The sequence below is a fragment of the Sturnira hondurensis genome, unplaced genomic scaffold, assembly GCF_014824575.4.
Source record: "Sturnira hondurensis isolate 20B ecotype Veracruz unplaced genomic scaffold, ASM1482457v3 Scaffold0022319, whole genome shotgun sequence".
Classification (NCBI taxonomy): domain Eukaryota; kingdom Metazoa; phylum Chordata; class Mammalia; order Chiroptera; family Phyllostomidae; genus Sturnira; species Sturnira hondurensis.
The window spans coordinates 13,436-30,443 of NW_028094950.1; the positions used below are offsets into that span (position 1 = coordinate 13,436).

General features: G+C 47.7%; 2 protein-coding genes across 5 annotated transcripts in view; one reads left to right on the forward strand and one right to left on the reverse strand.

Annotated features, from left to right (window-relative positions):
• Positions 1-11,799, reverse strand: part of LOC118979417 (uncharacterized) — a 23,961-nt gene extending 12,162 nt beyond the window's left edge. Inside the window, exons 1-2 of the mRNA XM_037035460.1 lie at positions 10,095-11,799; positions 8,231-8,324 (exon numbers count right to left, since the gene is read on the reverse strand). Of these exons, the coding sequence (XP_036891355.1) occupies positions 8,231-8,324; positions 10,095-10,284 (284 nt within the window). The 5' untranslated portion in view covers positions 10,285-11,799. The remainder of the gene's footprint in view (positions 1-8,230; positions 8,325-10,094) is intronic.
• TP53I3 (tumor protein p53 inducible protein 3) lies at positions 11-16,822 on the forward strand. 4 transcript variants are annotated; one of them, XM_037035458.1, is made up of 7 exons: positions 9,638-9,926; positions 10,123-10,157; positions 11,798-11,940; positions 13,033-13,300; positions 14,470-14,682; positions 15,519-15,740; positions 16,461-16,822. In XM_037035458.1, the coding sequence occupies exons 3-7, from the start codon at positions 11,803-11,805 to the stop codon at positions 16,643-16,645; spliced, it is 1,026 nt and encodes a 341-aa protein (XP_036891353.1). In that variant the 5' UTR covers positions 9,638-9,926; positions 10,123-10,157; positions 11,798-11,802; the 3' UTR covers positions 16,646-16,822. The 4 variants fall into 4 exon arrangements, with proteins under 4 accessions (XP_036891351.1, XP_036891352.1, XP_036891353.1 ...); XM_037035456.1 differs by lacking the exons at positions 9,638-9,926; positions 10,123-10,157 and adding an exon at positions 11-93; XM_037035457.1 differs by lacking the exons at positions 9,638-9,926; positions 10,123-10,157 and adding an exon at positions 15-93 and having other exon boundaries at positions 15,546-15,740; positions 16,461-16,819.
• The last annotated feature ends 186 nt before the right edge of the window (positions 16,823-17,008 follow it).

Sequence of the window (17,008 nt, forward strand, 5' to 3'; positions counted from 1 at the left end):
TGGCTGTCATGAAGACCCATCTGTATCTCCTGGTGGCAGCTTACACGGAGGGCATGCATCCCAGTGCTTGTGTGGAAGCCACAGAGAAACTGGGTAAGCTTGGCTCCCTGTGCCTGTCTTGGTTCTCTATCATGGTTGAATCTTCTGACTGCAAGTGACAGGGACCACATCAGCTAGGACAGAAAGTAGGAACTGATTGCAGGGATACTGGGCATTCTTTTAGAACCACGGCAAGGTGGAGCCTCATGGAAAATGACTGCAGGGACTGGAACTCTGCTGGAACTTTTCTCTGGTCTCTCCTTCTAAGAGGGCCGGGTTTGTTCTGTCCCTCTGCGAACTGCTTCCTTTCCTGGCTGGTATTGTGGCCAAGACTCACATTCTATCTTTTAATTTCTCTTAAGACGCTGATTTGACCAGTGTTGGATCACACCCTTGTATCATTTGGCTGGGTTGGGGAGGAGGAGGGAGGCAACAAGTTAAAAAAGCAAGAGATGTAGCTCAGTGGACTGAGTGCCAGCCTGCAAACTGAAGGGCCATCAGTTCAATTCTCAGTCAGGGCACGTGCCTGGGGTGCAGGCCAGATCCCCAGTTGGGTGCACGCAAGAGGCAACTGGTCAGTGTTTCTCTCACACATTGATGTTTCTCTCCTCTTTCTCCCTCCTTTCCCCACTCTCTAAAAATAAATAAATAAACAAATAAATAAATAAATAGAATCTCTTTTGAAAAAAGAAAAAAGTAGGAAATGTTGCTACTCAGGGCCACCCTGTATAAAGAGACCATTTACAGAAAAAGAAATTATTGTCAGCCAGGTGGACAGCTTGTTAGCATCCACTGCAATCTCCTTCCATGTCTATACGTTTTTGAATAAAGGTCTAATATAGAACAGGGAGAGCTGAGCTTAATACCTGATATAAATTGTGCTTGTGTTTAGATTTTTATTCTAAATTGAAATTTCTAAAAAAAAATTTGGGGTTTTTAAAAAAATTTTATTTATTTATCTTTAGAGGGGAAGGGAAGGAGAGAGGGAAAGAAATATCAGTGTATGGTTGCCTCTCACGTGTCCCCTGGTGGGAACTGGCCTGCAACCCAGGTATGTGCCCTGACTGGGAATCGAACCTCGATCCTCTGGTTCGCAGGTCTGGGCTCAATCCACTGAGCTATACCAGCCAGGGCAGGTTTCTTGAACACTCTTTTGAAATAGTAGAAGCCTCTACTTCTGCTGGTAAGGTAGCAGCAATTCCTTCATTCTTTCGTCAAAAACTCAGCGGGGACCTACTGTGTGTGCTGCACTATCCTGATAAACTAGGGAATCTCAGCTAGTCAGGATACATTCTCTGCCTTCCATGCCTCTCTACCTGCTGTCCTGTCTCCCTGAAACATCTTCCTTTTTTATTCCTGCCCCTCCACATACAGTTGGCAAATTCCTAAAAACCACTGAAGACCCAGGTCAGCTCTGAAGCAGCTCCCCACTGCACTATGTACTTTATGCAGCTCTTCACTATTACTGCCATTATAGTTCCTTGTTCACTGAGATAGGAGCCCTAGAAGGCACAAAGTGTGCTGTAACCACTCTCCTCTCTCCAGTGCCTAAGACAGTGTCGAATTTCGAGTAGGCAGTTCCTACATGTTTTTTTTTTAAATATATTTTTTATTTATCTTTAGAGGGGAAGAGAAGGGGGGGGGGAGAAATACCAGTGTATGGTTGTCTCTCGTGTGTTCCCTGCTGGGAACTGGCCTGCAACCCAGGCATGTGCCCTGACTGGGAATCAAACCTTGATCCTTTGATTCACAGGTCTGCGCTCAATCCACTGAGCTACACCAGCCAGGGCCTACATGTTTGATGAACAAATAAATGAATGACCCCTGCCTACCAAGAATCAGGGAAGGCTCCAGGGAGCTGAATCTTAAAGGTGAATCTTAAAGCTGAATCTCAATCTTAATTGAGAAACTAGGTACTCACAGAAACTATATATTCTTTTTTAGGGTCTCACATTTATTACTCTCATTGTCCTACTGAGTAAGCACATCACAAAAAAATGGCACTGAGAGCCCTGACTGGTGTAGCTTAGTGAACTGGGCGTCATCCTGCAAATGGAAAGGTTACCAGTTTGATTCCCCCTCAGGGCACATGCCTGGGTTGCCCCTAGGTCCCGGGTTGGGTGTGTGTGTGACAGGCAGCCAGTCAATGTTTCCCTTTCTCCCTCCTCCTCCTCTCCCTAAAAATAAATAAATAACATTTTTTGAAAACGGCATTGAGAAGTCATCCCAAATAATATATGGAACAAACGTGATGCACCTCTGAGGCTTTAGGAAGAGTGGTAGGACATGCAGTAATGCCGTATCACTAACAAAGCATGAAGTGAACACACTTCAAGGATATCACATCAAAACTACTGGAAGAATCAAAATTTAATGGTTTCATGCAGAACAGTGGGATCAATTCTAAAGAAGATATATTTTGCAGGATGAGGTTCTGCTTTTAAATTTTATTAGAAATTATATATTCTTGCTTAGAGCCACAAAAGACTTCGAAGAATACGCACAGTGAGGAGAAGACAGCTGACGTGGTGTCGCTAAGGCCCACCACCCAGGGGGGGATGGGCTTTCCCAGCAGTGACTGGATGCTCCTGAGGAACGGATGAAGTTCATACCTACTCAGGAGCCAGTCACATGTCTCCTGACTTCTAGTTCCTTCACATTTTTTAAGTTATATTTTTATCTATCAAAAATTATACATAATTATAGAAAATTTGGGAAGTAAACAATTATGACTATTAAAAATGTTGTTATGCCCTGGCCAGGTAGCTCAGTTGGGTAGTGCACTTCCCAATACCCCAAGGTTGTGGGTTCAGTCCCGGGTCAGCTCATACACAAGAATCGACCGATTAATGCACAAATAAGTGGAACAACAAGTCAATGTTTCTCTCTCTAAAATCAATCAATAAAAACTTATTAAAAATTTTTATTATGGAAGACTCTGAGAACACACTTGATGTTTTCTATCTCCACCTCCCCTGCTAGGCAAGGGGCTCTCTGAGGGCAGGGCCTGGGCCCTGACTATCGGGCATCCTCACCACTCCCTTCCCCAGCACAAGGCCTTGACCTGGTGGTCACTCGCCAGTGTTTACGGATAAATAAATGAGTGAATGAATGGTATCCTGGTGATAATTTGCTGCTTATGAATAATAACCATGTTCTGTTTCTTTTAGAAGAATAAAAAAGGAAATTAAATCATCAGAAGACCATGAAAGACAGCTTTTATTATTTTAGGAAAAGAACTATAGATCCCCCTGAAAAATTATGCCTACTTTCACTGTTGAACAACACTAGGCAGAAGATACTGAAAATGAAGAATGAGTTAACGGAGGAGTCTTTCTCGTTTCAAGAGATCTTCTCTAATTGGGACTGTTGAGCAACCTTTTTCTCTAAGTGTTGGTTACTGGCGTGAGTGTGAGCACGTTGCTAGTTTCACAGGGCGTATCTGTTGGGGGCAACTATACTGTTGTCTCTACTTTCATGTTTTTTACATATTCTTCCTTGTAAAATATACCTAATATACAATTTACCATCTGAACCGCTTTAAGTACCCAGGCCAGTGGCCTGCAGCACATTCCCGCTGCTGTGCAAACGCCACCAGCCATTCATCTCCAGAAGTCTTTTCCTCTTGCGAAACTGAAACCGTCCCCGTCAAACACCAGCTCCCCTCCCCCTTCTCCCCCCAGCACGCAGCCTGCCCCTCTCCACCTCGACCAGTCTGACTACTCTAGGTACCGCACATAACTGAAATCGTACAATAGTTGCCCTTTCGTGCCTGGTTATTCACTTATCAGAATGTATTCGTGGTTTATTCATGTTCTATTTGTGTCAAAATTTTCCTTCTTTTTAAGGCTGAATAATATTCCATTGTGCATATAACACATTTTGGTCACCCCTTCATATGTCGATGGACATTTGGATTGTTTCTGCCTTTGGCTACTGTGAGTAAGATTGCTATGAACATGTGTACAAATATCTGTTTGAGTTGCTGCTATTAACTATTTTGGGTATATGCCCAGAAGTGGACTAACTAGATCATAGAGTTTTGTTGTTTTGGGGGTTTTTTTTTGAGGAACTGCCGTACTGTTTTCCAAAGCAACTGCCCATTGCGTATCCCCACCAGCAGTGCGGAGAGATGCCGGTTCCTCTGCGTTCCGCTAACACTTGCTACTTTCTGATTTTTGATAGTTGCCATCCCCATGAATATGACAAAGTGGCATCTCACTGTGGTTTTGATTTGCATTTCTCTGATTAGTGATGTTGAGCATCTTTTCATGTGCTTATTGGCCATTTGAGTATCTTCTTTAGAAAAATGTCTATTCAAGTCCTTTGCCCATTTTTTCCAAATGTTTTTATTTAGAACACCCAGTGTTTGCATGTAAAGTTATAAGGGAATTGATAATCAAAGATTATGTGTTCAGTAATTTAAGAACCAAGACCTGTTGGGTAAGTGCAGATTTTTTTTAAGTGTTCTGCAGTGTGAACATCCTGCTTTCCATTAAATTTTTATTCCTTTTTTAATTGATGTTCAAATACCTTTGCACCTTTTTTAATTGGAGGGTTTGGGGTTTTGTTGTTGAGTTGTAGAAGTTCTTTATATAGTTGGGATATTAACCCTTTATCAGATACATTGTTTGCAAATATTTTCTCCCATTCTAATGCTTGTCTTTTTACAAAGTTTGTCCTTTCATGCACAGTTTTATTTTTGATATCATCCAATTGACCTATTTTTTTTGTTGTTGCCTGTGCTTTTGGTGTCATAGTCAAGAAATCATTGCCAAGTTTAATGTTATAAAGCTTTTCTTCTTCTAAGAGCTTTATCATTTTAGTTCTTACACTTAGGTGTTTGGTCCATTTTGAGTTAATTTTTGCACATCACATAAGGTAAGGATTCACCTTCATTGTGTTCCACTTTGGAGTTGCACGAAGTTTTCTTAAATTTATTAAAAAGTGCCCTCTCTATCTATACTGCCCTACCTCCCGCATTATCCCATCACCTAGTGCACTTTATCCCATCACCTAGTGCAATGCTTGTGACACAGTGGGCATGCAAATACCTATTATCTGTGAATGAACTAGATGAATATGAAAGGTAAAGGAGGAAGGAAGAAGGGGGGAAGAAGGAAGGGGGAAGGAAGAGGAAAAGACTGGGGAGGGTTCAAGTATTCTAGTCCGTGCGAATGGCCTAGTCCCTGAGCAGGTCTGGCCCGAGAACACCCGTTTCCCAGGGCCCACACCTGCATTGGCCCAACTCCATTCTCAGCAGCCTGCACACCCCTTTTAAGATTTGAGAATCATTTGGGGATCATAAAGCAAATCATTCTCAGGTCACCACCAAGGGGCAGAGTGAAACAGGCTGTTCTGCCGCCTCCCTGGCCTACACAAAGGAGTGAGGAAGAGAGCAGGGTGCCGCTGCCCTCATTTCCCCCATGCGTGTTCCCTTATTCAAACGTTGGTGTTTCCCCCCCTGGCCTCTGTCAGTGGCTCAGACTCTGCAATATCCCATTTAAATGTGTGACCATTCATTTGGTCAGCAAACCTCAACCTACAAGCACAGGGGATACTCAGATTACTAGGATCCTCTAGGAATCCGGGCTGGTGCAGAAGAGGGCAGATAATAAAGGGTGGTGGGTATGGTGAGAGAGGCCTTAGGACAGGAGAGAGGACAGAGAGCAGCCTTTCTATCACTTACCTGTTGCTACATAACAACCCACCCCTGCCAGTTAGTGGCTTAAAACAACAATCGCTTAATTTGCAACCGTTTCAGTCTGTCAGTAATCGACTCTGGGATCATTTGCTCTCACCTCAGGTCATTTATGTGGTTGCACTCAGCTGCCAGATCACCCGTTTATTTTGGTTGCTTTTCTAATTTCTTAAATATCTGGTTTCTTCGTTTTCTCAGGTTTCTGATGGAGTAGTGAACACATTTAAGGTTATTCTCCCTTTATTTCTACAGAGTTTGTAATTCTCCCACCTTTTACTTTCCTTTTGCATATACACTTTGATCCAAGGGTTATCCCAGAACGTGTTTCTTCAAAAGAGCTACTGAGTTTTGGGGGAGCTCAAGGAATCTTTATTTGACACGTGATTAAGGAAATGTGGCCTGTAAAATCCTTGCTTTTTAAAACCTGTCAAGGTTTTTCTTTGGTGACAAGTACTTGACTAATCTTGTGAATGTTCCATGGACCTAAAATTATATGTTCCATTTGCAAAGTTTATTCTATCAAGTTTATCAGTTGCATTACTGGGTCCTCTGTATTCTCATTATTTTTAAAAATTATTCTATCATTCTTTCTTGGAGAGAAGTACTGAAGTTTTCCATTGTGACTACATTTTTATATATTTATCATTCACTTTCTAATTTAGCTGCTTTGTTGTTCTATGCATTCAGGCTCATAATTGTATTTTTTTCATAGAGTATCATTTTAAAATCATCTGGCAATCTCTGGGTTTTGATGGAATTTATCTGTTTAAATTTATTGTCATAACTAATATGTTTGATTTTATTCTTTTATTTTATGAATAAACTTTTTTTGTTTCCTCTTTTTCCCTTTTATTTCCTTTGTTGGTTTTATTAAGTAATCAATTTTTATTTTTTCCCTTGCTAATTTGGAAGTTCTCTTGTTCAAAGTCAGATACATTTCTACAAATAAGATGTATTTCCTGTCAGATGGTGTCCCCTCCTCTCCTGCTTGTCCCCCCACCCCAAGGCACTCAGCAGTAAAGTCAGAACTTAAGCACTTTCAACTCCTCATTTTCCAGAGATAGTTTAGTATATCTAGGGCTTGATTACTACTTAGAATTTTCCTCAAAGTCATTCCTTACATTTTAAAGTTCTTATTGAGCGCTTAACATTACCCACTTCCTACCTATTCATACCCATCCAGATTTAATACAATCATTTTTAATTCTATATTTTGCAAGATTTGTTGTCTACAACAGTTTCCTCTCCATCTGCCTCTGTTCTGGGCCATTTGCTATCTGGTTAGCACCTTTCCTCAAGTGTTGCCGGCTGTCTGGGCGCGTGTCCCAGGATTCCTGCAGAACCTCGAAGGCACAGTTTTTGCACCGACAATGCAGAAATGTATCTGCTTTACCTGGGTGTAAGATAAATGGGTCGCAGTCCTCTCTTTTAGGCATTAGATGCTAGCCACTCTCTTCTAACTTCGAAACTGCAGATAGAAACAATGCCATTTTGAGTTTTTTAACCTTGTGTAGATCACATTGTTCCACCTGTAAATTCGTTAGAACTAGGAATTTCACCAAATATACGTATGTACTTCCCCGCCATCGTTCCACCTTTTAACTCGATAAACCATTTCAATTTGTAGAATCTGATACAGCTTAGAAAAATTTTATTCTATCATTTGTTTAACTACTGAGTCTTCTCTATCCATCCCTCCTCCTCCTTTTAAAACTCCTGCTATTCTCATAGCAAGGTCTCCTGGAAGAATCTCTTATTCTCTTATGAATTCCCGCCTCTTGAATTTTTTGATCTGTTGCCTCAGATATTTCTTGACCTCAGTCTTAGCCACTAATTCGGGTCTCAACAGTGACCATTTCATTCAATGCACCTACTAAATTATTTAATTAGGATTTTTAAAATTCTAGTATTTTTGTGATAGCCCTGATTCTTCTCAATGGCTTTTTTATTTTATTTATTTTTTTTTAAAGATTTTATTTATTTATCTTTAGAGAGGAAGGGAAGAAGAGGAGAGAAACATCAATGTATGGTTGCCTCTGGTGAGTCAGTCCCCTGCTAGGAACTGGCCTGCAACCCAGGCATGTGCCCTGACTGGGAATCGAACCGCGATCGTGTGGTTCGCAGGCCTGCGCTCAATCCACTGAGCTACACCAGCCAGGGCCTTTTTTATTTTTAATTCAGGTTTTCACGTTAAACAGTTACTCCATTTTGCTGGGCATATATTCTATTCATTCTAACAGATCTGGACTCAGGCTGCTAGCTCACATTAGGTATCTTCTGATTATTGAAATACCTTAAATTACTACAGCAGGCCTGCAGATGGTGAAAGGGGAGGTGGCTGGGGGGGTATAAGTAGCAAGAAGATTCCCTGCTGTTTCGACTCCCCATACTCGCCCAATTTCAGGAGCAGGGAGGGCTGAGCCCACCCATTAAGCTCAATCCGTGCTTCACGTGAGCTATGAACCCAACACACTCCCATGAGATACTGACCTTCCTGCACGCCTCCACAAGTCAGGCTTTCCCCGGGATCCGCTGCTCTCTGTTCTTTGTCCAGAAGCTCTGGTTTTGTTCTGCAGAAGCTTACCTAGACCAGAGGGGTGAGAGTGAGTGAGAAGACTCCCTCCGGCCCCCTCGGAGGAGACGCACAACAGGGTGCTGAGGACGAGTAGGTTTCTCTAGACAGGAGGGAGAGTGACCTTAGTGCCAGGACACCGAGTTTGGGTCTTTAACTACCAGGGAGCCAGCAGCAGAGGGTTTTTGTCCTTCCTGGGACACGGTCCCTCTGAGATACTAGTCTATCCACAGAAGCAGCAGGACCACCCACCACACAGGTTCTAAAACAGGCCTCATGTGGACCTTCTCTCTGAACACACTTGCTCCCTCTGTTCCGTTCCTTGAGAGGACGGCTCTGGTCTAGACAGCAGGAGGAGGGAGGATGGCAGACAGACCCTCCTGTAGAACAGAGAGCCTTATAAAAACACCCAGTTACCTGGGTAACCTGACTGGAGATGTGCCCGGCAGAGGGATGTAAAGAGAGAAAAGGAGCTTTGCAGTTGATAGCGGACAGTGTTATGCAAGGCAGCCCGCTATGGTGGAAAGAGCCCTGGACCGGGCCCCAGGAGGTGTATTTGATTCCTGGCTCTGGCGCTCACTAGATATGTGCCCCTGGAAGTCAGTCTGTAGCTCAGTTCCTTTTTAGCGAAGTGTTATGATGATCAAATAAGAAAATGCGTGTCAAGAGGTGGTAAATTACACAGCACTACAAAAGGTGTGAGGCACACACGTGTGTCGTCTTCTTGCCCAGTGGTTCTTTACCTCGGGGGCAGTTTTGCACCCCCTCAGCCACCCCGACCCCTGCCCAGGGACATCTGGGGATGTCTGGAAACACTTCATATTGTCACGCCTGGACGAAGGTGCTCTTGGTACAGTATCTAGTGAATGGAGACCAGGGATGCTGCTGAACATCCCGCGGTGCACCGGGTGGTCTGTCACAACCAAGCATCATTAGTCCAAAGTGTCAGTAATGCCGAGGTCGAGAAACCCATAGGCAGTCTACCGGTACAGCTTTCAACCAGTCCCAATTCTCTCAGCCGGCAGGACCTTCCAGGGGCCGCCTCCCGGTCCCCAGGATAGTGAGGAGGAAGAGCAGCAGTGACGAGGACCCCAGGGCCGCCTTTCCCTTCCTCTTCTTTGTTCCTGCTCTCTTTTCTCTGAGCACCACCCTGCTTGCCCGTCCTGCTCGAGATGCCCGGCCAGAGGAGGGGCAGGACGCCACACCCGCGTCATAACTGGGCTGCGAGCCTGGTCTGACCGGGAAATGGACCAAGTCCAGGTCCAGGTCCCGAGAGAGAGAGAGAGAGAGAGAGAGAGAGAGAGAGAGAGAGAGAGAGAGATTTCTCTTCTTGCAGTAAGAGGTGGGAATAATGTTTCCTGCCCAACTGAAAGACTAGTTTCCAGAGGCTCAAAGGAAAAGGAAATCTCTCTTGCTGTCACCAGCTTTGCATTTTAAGGAGGGAGGGAGGAAGCGGAATGGAGGGAGGGGGCTGATCCTGGTCTGCCCCACCCCTGGCGCGCTGCCCCGCTTCCAAACAACAGGTTGATAGCTCGCTGCCGGGGCTGCGCAGGGCTGCTCCAAGGGTCTGCAGGGGTCGCAGGGCCACGCCGCGCCGTCTGGAGCAGCCAATAGGTGGGTAACTCACACAGGCGCTGGCGACCGGCCCAGCGGGGGTGGGGGTGGGGCGGTTGGAGTGGGGGCGCTGATTTCAGCTCGGAGGGAGAGGAATTGGCCCCCTGCTCTTCAGTGTTTTCCGGGTCCACAGCACCCACCCGGTAAGGCTGTGCCCACCTCACTCACCCTGTCCCAATCTGTGTCTTCTGTGTAGGGTCCGCCGGATCGGCTGGGACCTCAGAGGAAAAGGTGAGGGGCGGGACACACCTTGCAAAGGTGGGCAAAATGAGGCCCCTGGGGCGGAAGCCCCGCAGCATGGACTCTGGCTGCCCTGCTCCTGTTTCCGGACTGAAGGGGGTCGTTTGCCTGCGCGCATCACAGCCCCATGAGACGCCAACAGGAGTTTGCAGCCGAGAATGAAAGGATATAGTAAGGAGGTGGCGCCACGCCAGGAGTTACAGGCAGCTCATCTCAAAGACCTGGCTCCCCCGTGGCTTCCAGGGGATGGATTGTTAGGGAAAAGTCATTAGTCACGGTGACTGGTAGAGTTCGGGTCCTGGTCTGTGCTGATTGGTGGGTGCGAGTAGGTCATGGATCACTGCATCCGGGACTGATTTCAGCCCTGGACTTGTTCTGTCCAGCTTCGCAAGGGCTGCTCCCTGGGGCTGCTCTGCTTTTCTGGGTCCGGAGCTAGAGCACAACTGAGGCCAAGACACTGTGTTTAACTTCCTCTCAGGAGTCATCAGACCCAGGCAGGACCTTGGTCCTAAGACTACTGGTTCTTGTCCAGAACCTCATGTCCTGGGGCCTTTGAGATTCAGCAAGGGAGAGATTGGTGGGTGAGTCAGGGCACTAGGTGAGGCCAGTTTGAGTCAAAGGAAAGAAACTAAAAGTCCAGATTAAAGAAAATTAGGTTCCTCGGTGGTTACACCAGTTGACACGGGCAGGGTGGGGGTTCCAACTCGGGGAGGGGAGTTGGGCCCCTGCTCTCCTGCTCCGCAGCACCCACCCGGTAGGGCCGTCCCCGCCTCATTCACCCTGTCCCAATCTGGGTCCTCTACACGGGGCCCATCTCCATCAGGCAGGGCCTTAGAAGAAGGCAGGAAGGGGGCCAGACCCTGAGGAAACTGAGGAAAGGGGGCTGGTGGCAGGAGCTGGCAGGCAGGGCCCTCAGCGTGGGCGCTGGCACTGTGGTCCTGTTCCCAGACTGGCGGGGGTCCTTTGCCTGCACCCATCAGAGTACTTTGTGCTCAAACCTGACCTTCCAACGGCTTCGGGGGGAGGGGGATTATACAGGGTCGGTAACAGCAGGGTTCCAGTTCTGAGCAAGTGAAGCACAGTTTATTCCTGTATTATTATTGTATTGTTTTCCATGCAGATGTCTGTAACCCTGGTGTTGCCATACCCCAAGCCTACTCGGGCCCTGCCCTGTGTAATCTACCCCAGGGAGGGAAAAGTCACTAGTCACGGTGACTGAGGGAGCTTGGGTCCTGGTCTCAAGTGATTGGTGGGTGCTGGGGTGGGGCCCTCAATCATGGCACCTGGTCCTGATGTCAGCCATGGGGCTGTCCCCATCCAGCTTCGCAAGGCCTGTTCTGTGGGACTGTTCTCCTCTCCTGGGTCCAGAGCTAGAGCACAGCTGAGGCCAAGATACCAAGATACCAAGTGTAACTCTGTCACAGTAGTCGCTAGACCCAACCTTGATCCCAGACTACTGGTAAAGCTAGTTTGAGTCAAAGGAACAAATAAAAATAAGAGACTACTGGTAAAGCTAGTTTGAGTCAAAGGAACAAATAAAAATAAGAGGCCAGATTAAAGAAACTAAGGTTTCTGCGCTACGCTCCTCGAAGACTCTCAGCCCCCTGCCTTGCTCTGCTCTGCATCCCCAGGAAACATGTTAGCTGTTCACTTTGACCAGCCAGGAGGGCCAGAAAACCTCTACCTGAAGGAAGTGGCCAAGCCCAGCCCGGGAGAGGGAGAGGTGCTCCTGAAGGTGGTGGCCAGTGCCCTGAACCGGGCCGACATACTCCAGGTACTCGGGGACCAGAGCAGGACTCCAGAGCCTTTAGTCAGCATTCGGACAGATAAGGAATAGCCTTCGGCATGGCCAGGAACACCTGTGACGTGTGTGCTGTTTGGGTGCTGGGGGTTCTGAGCCCTGCAGCCATTTAATCTCCTTTGCTTACATAAAATACAGGGGCAGGGTGGTATTTGCAAAGTAGAACCCACCCTGAGTTGATCCTTAGTCAGCTGGGCCTTCCAGAGAAGAAGAGGGGATTACATTTGTTGAGGTGGGAGGGTGTTAGGCCAAGCTCTGTCTCACTGACTCTGCAGGCAGCCTTGCAGCAACCTCCCTAGCCTACAGGGAAAGAAACCGAGAGTCCAGCGGGTCAGGCAACACACCCAAGACCACACTACCACTAACCCTGGGGGACCGTGATTCAGATGGAGGCCTGTGTGTCTCCGAAGTCTGCACTCTTTCCACTCCAAGGGTCCCAGGGCGGGCAGGGAGCAGCACTCAGAACTTTCTTCTGCCTGCTATTCGAAGAGCTAAACTGGACCAACTGCTCTGGCTGGGGTGATGGAGAAATGCACACCAGGATCACCCAGGGCATTCTTTCTAAATTTACATGACCGGGACCCAGGCATGTGTATTTTGAAAAAGCTGCTCAGATGGCTCTGGTGCATACTCCTCGTTCAGCCCCTCTGTCCACAGCCCTGGTCACAGGCCTCTGAGGACCCCAACGAGTAAGTACAGAGCCCGGCATTTGATAGGCGAGACCTATCATTTAGGAGTCCATGGTTTTGTGCCTTGTCCTGTTACCAATTTACTTTGCAACCTTGGACCAGGCATTTCCTTGCCCAGGTCTCAGTTTCTCCATTTGTAAAACAGGGGGTTAGATGAGGGGAAAAGCTAAAGACCTAACTAGTTGTGGTATCCACTGATTATCTGATCTACTGTCTCTTATTGACATGAAACAAATGGCCTCTCCTCTCTCTTTTCCTGACTTTATTCTGAATTTTCTGTTGGAAAAAGGGGGTGGGGCCACTGGAAGAGGGTGGGGGACGGTGATACACAGATTTCTGATCCTGCTCATCACTTACTGCATCCCTCTCTCTGCAGAGACAGGGCCAGTATGCCCCGCCCCCGGGAGCCAGCACCATCTTGGGAGTGGAAGCATCTGGACACGTGGTGGAGCTGGGGCCTGGATGCCAGGGGCACTGGAAGATCGGGGACCCAGCCATGGCTCTGCTGCCTGGTGGGGGTCAGGCTCAATACGTCACTGTTCCTGAAGGGTTCCTCATGCCCATCCCAGCTGGACTGACCATGCCCCAGGCTGCAGCCATCCCAGAGGCCTGGCTCACCACCTTCCAGCTGTTACATCTTGTGGGTGAGGAGCCTCCCCCACCCCCACCCCACGCTTACTCCATACAACACTGCTCAATTCCTTCCTGACTTAGCCACCTCAAGACCCAGTCGTCCAGGGCAGCTTTGTCCTGGCCACTGAGCCACACCTAAACCCAGCACCTCCCCCGACTGCACCCCCAGGATTGTCACATCCTCATTCCACGTTAGCAGTGGCTTGACAGTTGAGGCTGAAAGTCATGGTTATCGGGTAGAAAGGAAGCCTGGGAAGCACTGGACAGAAGGCCTGTGCGTGTCTTCACACCACCGGCCCACCAGTCACCCCAGCTTCTCGAAGTCACGCTGAGCTTCTCTCTGGGAGCCCAGGACAGCAGAGGGGCCATTCAGTCAACTCTTACCCCTCCCCGACCCCACCGAGCCAGAACATCATGTGAAGGAGCCTAAGACGACTCCTCGGGGGCTCAGAGAGACTGGGAAGACAAAGCGTTCACAAACATCAGAGAGGTGTGGGCAAAGCTGGTCTGAGAAGGCTTTCTGGAGGAGGAGGACCTGAAGCAGGGTGGAGTTGCATGGATGACAGCGGGCACGGTGGTCTAAGATAGTGTCTTTTCCTCTCTTTGTGAGAGAGAAAGGGGAGTGTGGCTGCTCCACTCAGAAGTGAAGGATGACAATTATCACTTCTTTTCACAATGAGGCTGGGACTGGATTGTGGTCGCCCTGAACTGCAGGCTGGGGGGACTTGATGCGAAAGCCCATCGAGAGCCACGTTGCATTTTGGGGACATAGTGACATAATGAAAACTTCGTTTTAGAAGGGGGAGCCTGGCGGCTGGTATGTGCCTGAATTAGTGAAGTCGGCTGGAGGCCAGGTTCAGAACAAGGGGGGACTGGCTTCTGGTGGTGATGGTGGGAATGGTGGTTATTCTTACTCAGCAGGTTCAGGTCAGCGATGGGCGTTTTGGAGTTATTTCATAGGTGACACAGAGATTACAGATGTGGCTGCTAATAACTTTCAAAAAATGTTTTCCCACTTTGACCAGAGGCAATAAGACAAAAAAGAACTACCAATGTGTTCTTTAAAGTGAGCGAGAAATGTGGCATTTGGTGGTCCCAGAACCAGGCGATCACGATAGAATATGCCCATGTGGGCAATGTGTGGCAGTACACAGAGTGGTTCCTATACTTTCTGTCACAGGAAATGTTCAGGCCGGGGACTCGGTGCTAATCCACGCAGGAGTAAGTGGGGTGGGCACGGCGGCCATCCAACTCACCCGGTTAGCTGGAGCTGTTCCTCTGGTCACAGCTGGCTCCCAGTACAAGATTCAAATGGCGGAAAAACTCGGAGCAGCTGTTGGATTTAATTACAAAGAAGAGGATTTTTCTGAAGCAGCAATGAAATTCACCAAAGGTAAATATCCAATTCTGCAGCTCAGCAGGAATTTTGGAGATGATTAAATAAAATCCTCACCAGCCTCCAGGCAGCCAGAGTCTAGACTGGCCTGGCCTCTGCCAAAGGCACAACAGCTGCCCTGGTCAAGTTCTAGTACTCAGGTGTTTGACCTCTGGAAATAGGCAGTCCGTATTTAGGACAAAGACAGTTTCCATGTGTATTCTTGTGATATGATTCATACACGTTTTAGAAACTGTATGTACAAGAATTGGCCCAGAATTATCCAGGACCTCTTATTCCCAACCAGCTGGCACACAGGGAGTTAAAAGATACGGGGTAGAGACCAGTTGGAGTAGGGTTGGAGGGGGTAGCTTCCTAAATGGATAAGCCTCTGTATTCCAAAGCCAAATCTAAATATTTTTGGCTCATCCGTTTCCATTTTTCCTTGAATTGAAAAAGAGGAGATGATACCAAAACTAGCAAAGCTACAATTCAAACAATCCAGTGCAGACACTTAATAACTTAGCTGTGAACTACTGGCCTGCCCTCTAGCCTGGGGTGGACCTCCCCTGTTCTGTTCTCACTCATGCCTAGGAGCCAGTGGGGTTATGTGGGTACCAGAGCATGGTGTTGCCCCATTTCCCACTTGCTGTGGCAAGAGATCATAAAAGATGAACTATTTCACACATGTATGACAGAGTTCAGCTACCTAAACTACATTCAGTGTTTCTATATGCAGTGTTTCTAGTTCCAACATACAGATGTACCACTTGTGCCTGTACTTATTTATACCAATATGTCCACCAATACTCCATGGAACCCTATTTTGCACCAAGCTTTCTGTGCCTGACTAGCATCACAAATTGTGCTTCATGTGGAAGGTGCTGGAGTCAACCTTATTCTAGACTGCATAGGAGGATCCTACTGGGAGAAAAATGTCAACTGCCTGGCTGCTGACGGTCGCTGGGTTCTCTACGGCCTGATGGGAGGAAACGAAGTCAATGGGCCTCTACTTTCAAAACTGCTTTTTAAACGAGGAAGTCTGATCAGCAGTCTGCTGAGATCCAGAGTGAAAACTGTTCCCCAGAGAAGGGTGATTCATTTCCATGACCCCAGAGAATGGAAGAAATGCCACATCTTAAGTTAGGAAGCCTAAGCAGAAACCTGCCTCTCGGTGGATGAACCGTTAACCCAGTCTCACAGAACTAATTACAAGTGGCAAATAGAAGCATTGACATCTTAGAGAGAGGGCATCTAACACTGCACGTATGAGACCAGGGAGTCTTTCTAACGGAATGAACAAAGCACTGACCATATTAGGAAGCACTTTTAATAGTTCCAAGACTTTGCTTTAAAAGGCACGACTCTTTTCTGGAGACTAAGCAAGCCTCTACCTGCAACCTGAAATCTTCTCTGTGTCTGCTTTGGGAATGTTTCCCAACATAAGGTTTCACACTAACTGGGGGAGGGCAGAGCTTAAACATCCCTTTTGAACTGCACCTGTCTAAGGTCTGTCTTCCTGTGGCTGCCTCCTGCTTGAAACCTTTATTTAAAAAACACTCCTTAGGCTGTCAGTAACATTAATATTTTACTCCAGGCTTCAGCCTTTATCTGGTACAGAACAGAGGTTACACATTTGGGGGCATGCGCATACATGTTGGTGATGAAGGGGTTAGGTACCCCTGGGTGCCTTTTCAGATGGGTACACATTCCAGAGAGAGCACAAAGGCTAAGCAGGATGGGCGGTGGCAAGGTAAGGCCTCTGTCCCGGCTGACGGTCTCCTTTTCCTTATCCTAGTACAAGCAAACGCTGGTGAAGGCTTTTACAGAACAAGTTGTGCCCCACTTCTCCACGGAGAGCACCCATCGTCTACGGCCGGTTGTGGACCGAGTCTACCCCGTGGCTAAAATCCAAGAGGCCCATAAGTACATGGAGAGTAATCAGCACGTGGGCAAAATCGCCCTGGAGCTGCCCCAGTGAAGGAGCACAGTACAGGGAACGGGTCCCTCAGGCCTTCGCAGAGCAAGCTTGTTGAAAATTCACTGTATGCAGACAAGAGGCCAGAGGCTACCGCAGGCCCACTTGTAACCCTCTGGGCCTCCCTGGGCCCCGTCAATCGATCCGTGTAAAGCTGTTCTATGGAAATAAAGAGTCGTTGAAGGGCAGCCGGCTCACGATGGGCGGTCCCGGCGCGCGGACTGAGGCCACCCGGGCGGGGATGAGGTGGGAGACCGGATGGGCACTGCGGCAGGGATTACAGGCGGAGCCAGGTCAGCCGGCACTCGAAGTTCAGGGCTGCGCCAGGCTCCTGTGTACGGAATTATAACAACCCTGTAGATCCCC

Coding starts and splice junctions, on each gene's coding strand:
- TP53I3 (XM_037035456.1), top strand. CDS start 54: ATGCATCCCAGTGCTTGTGTGGAAGCCACAGAGAAACTGG. Junction 94..11,797: donor GGAAGCCACAGAGAAACTGG/GTAAGCTTGGCT, acceptor CTGCATCCCCAG/GAAACATGTTAGCTGTTCAC. Junction 11,941..13,032: donor ACCGGGCCGACATACTCCAG/GTACTCGGGGAC, acceptor CTCTCTCTGCAG/AGACAGGGCCAGTATGCCCC.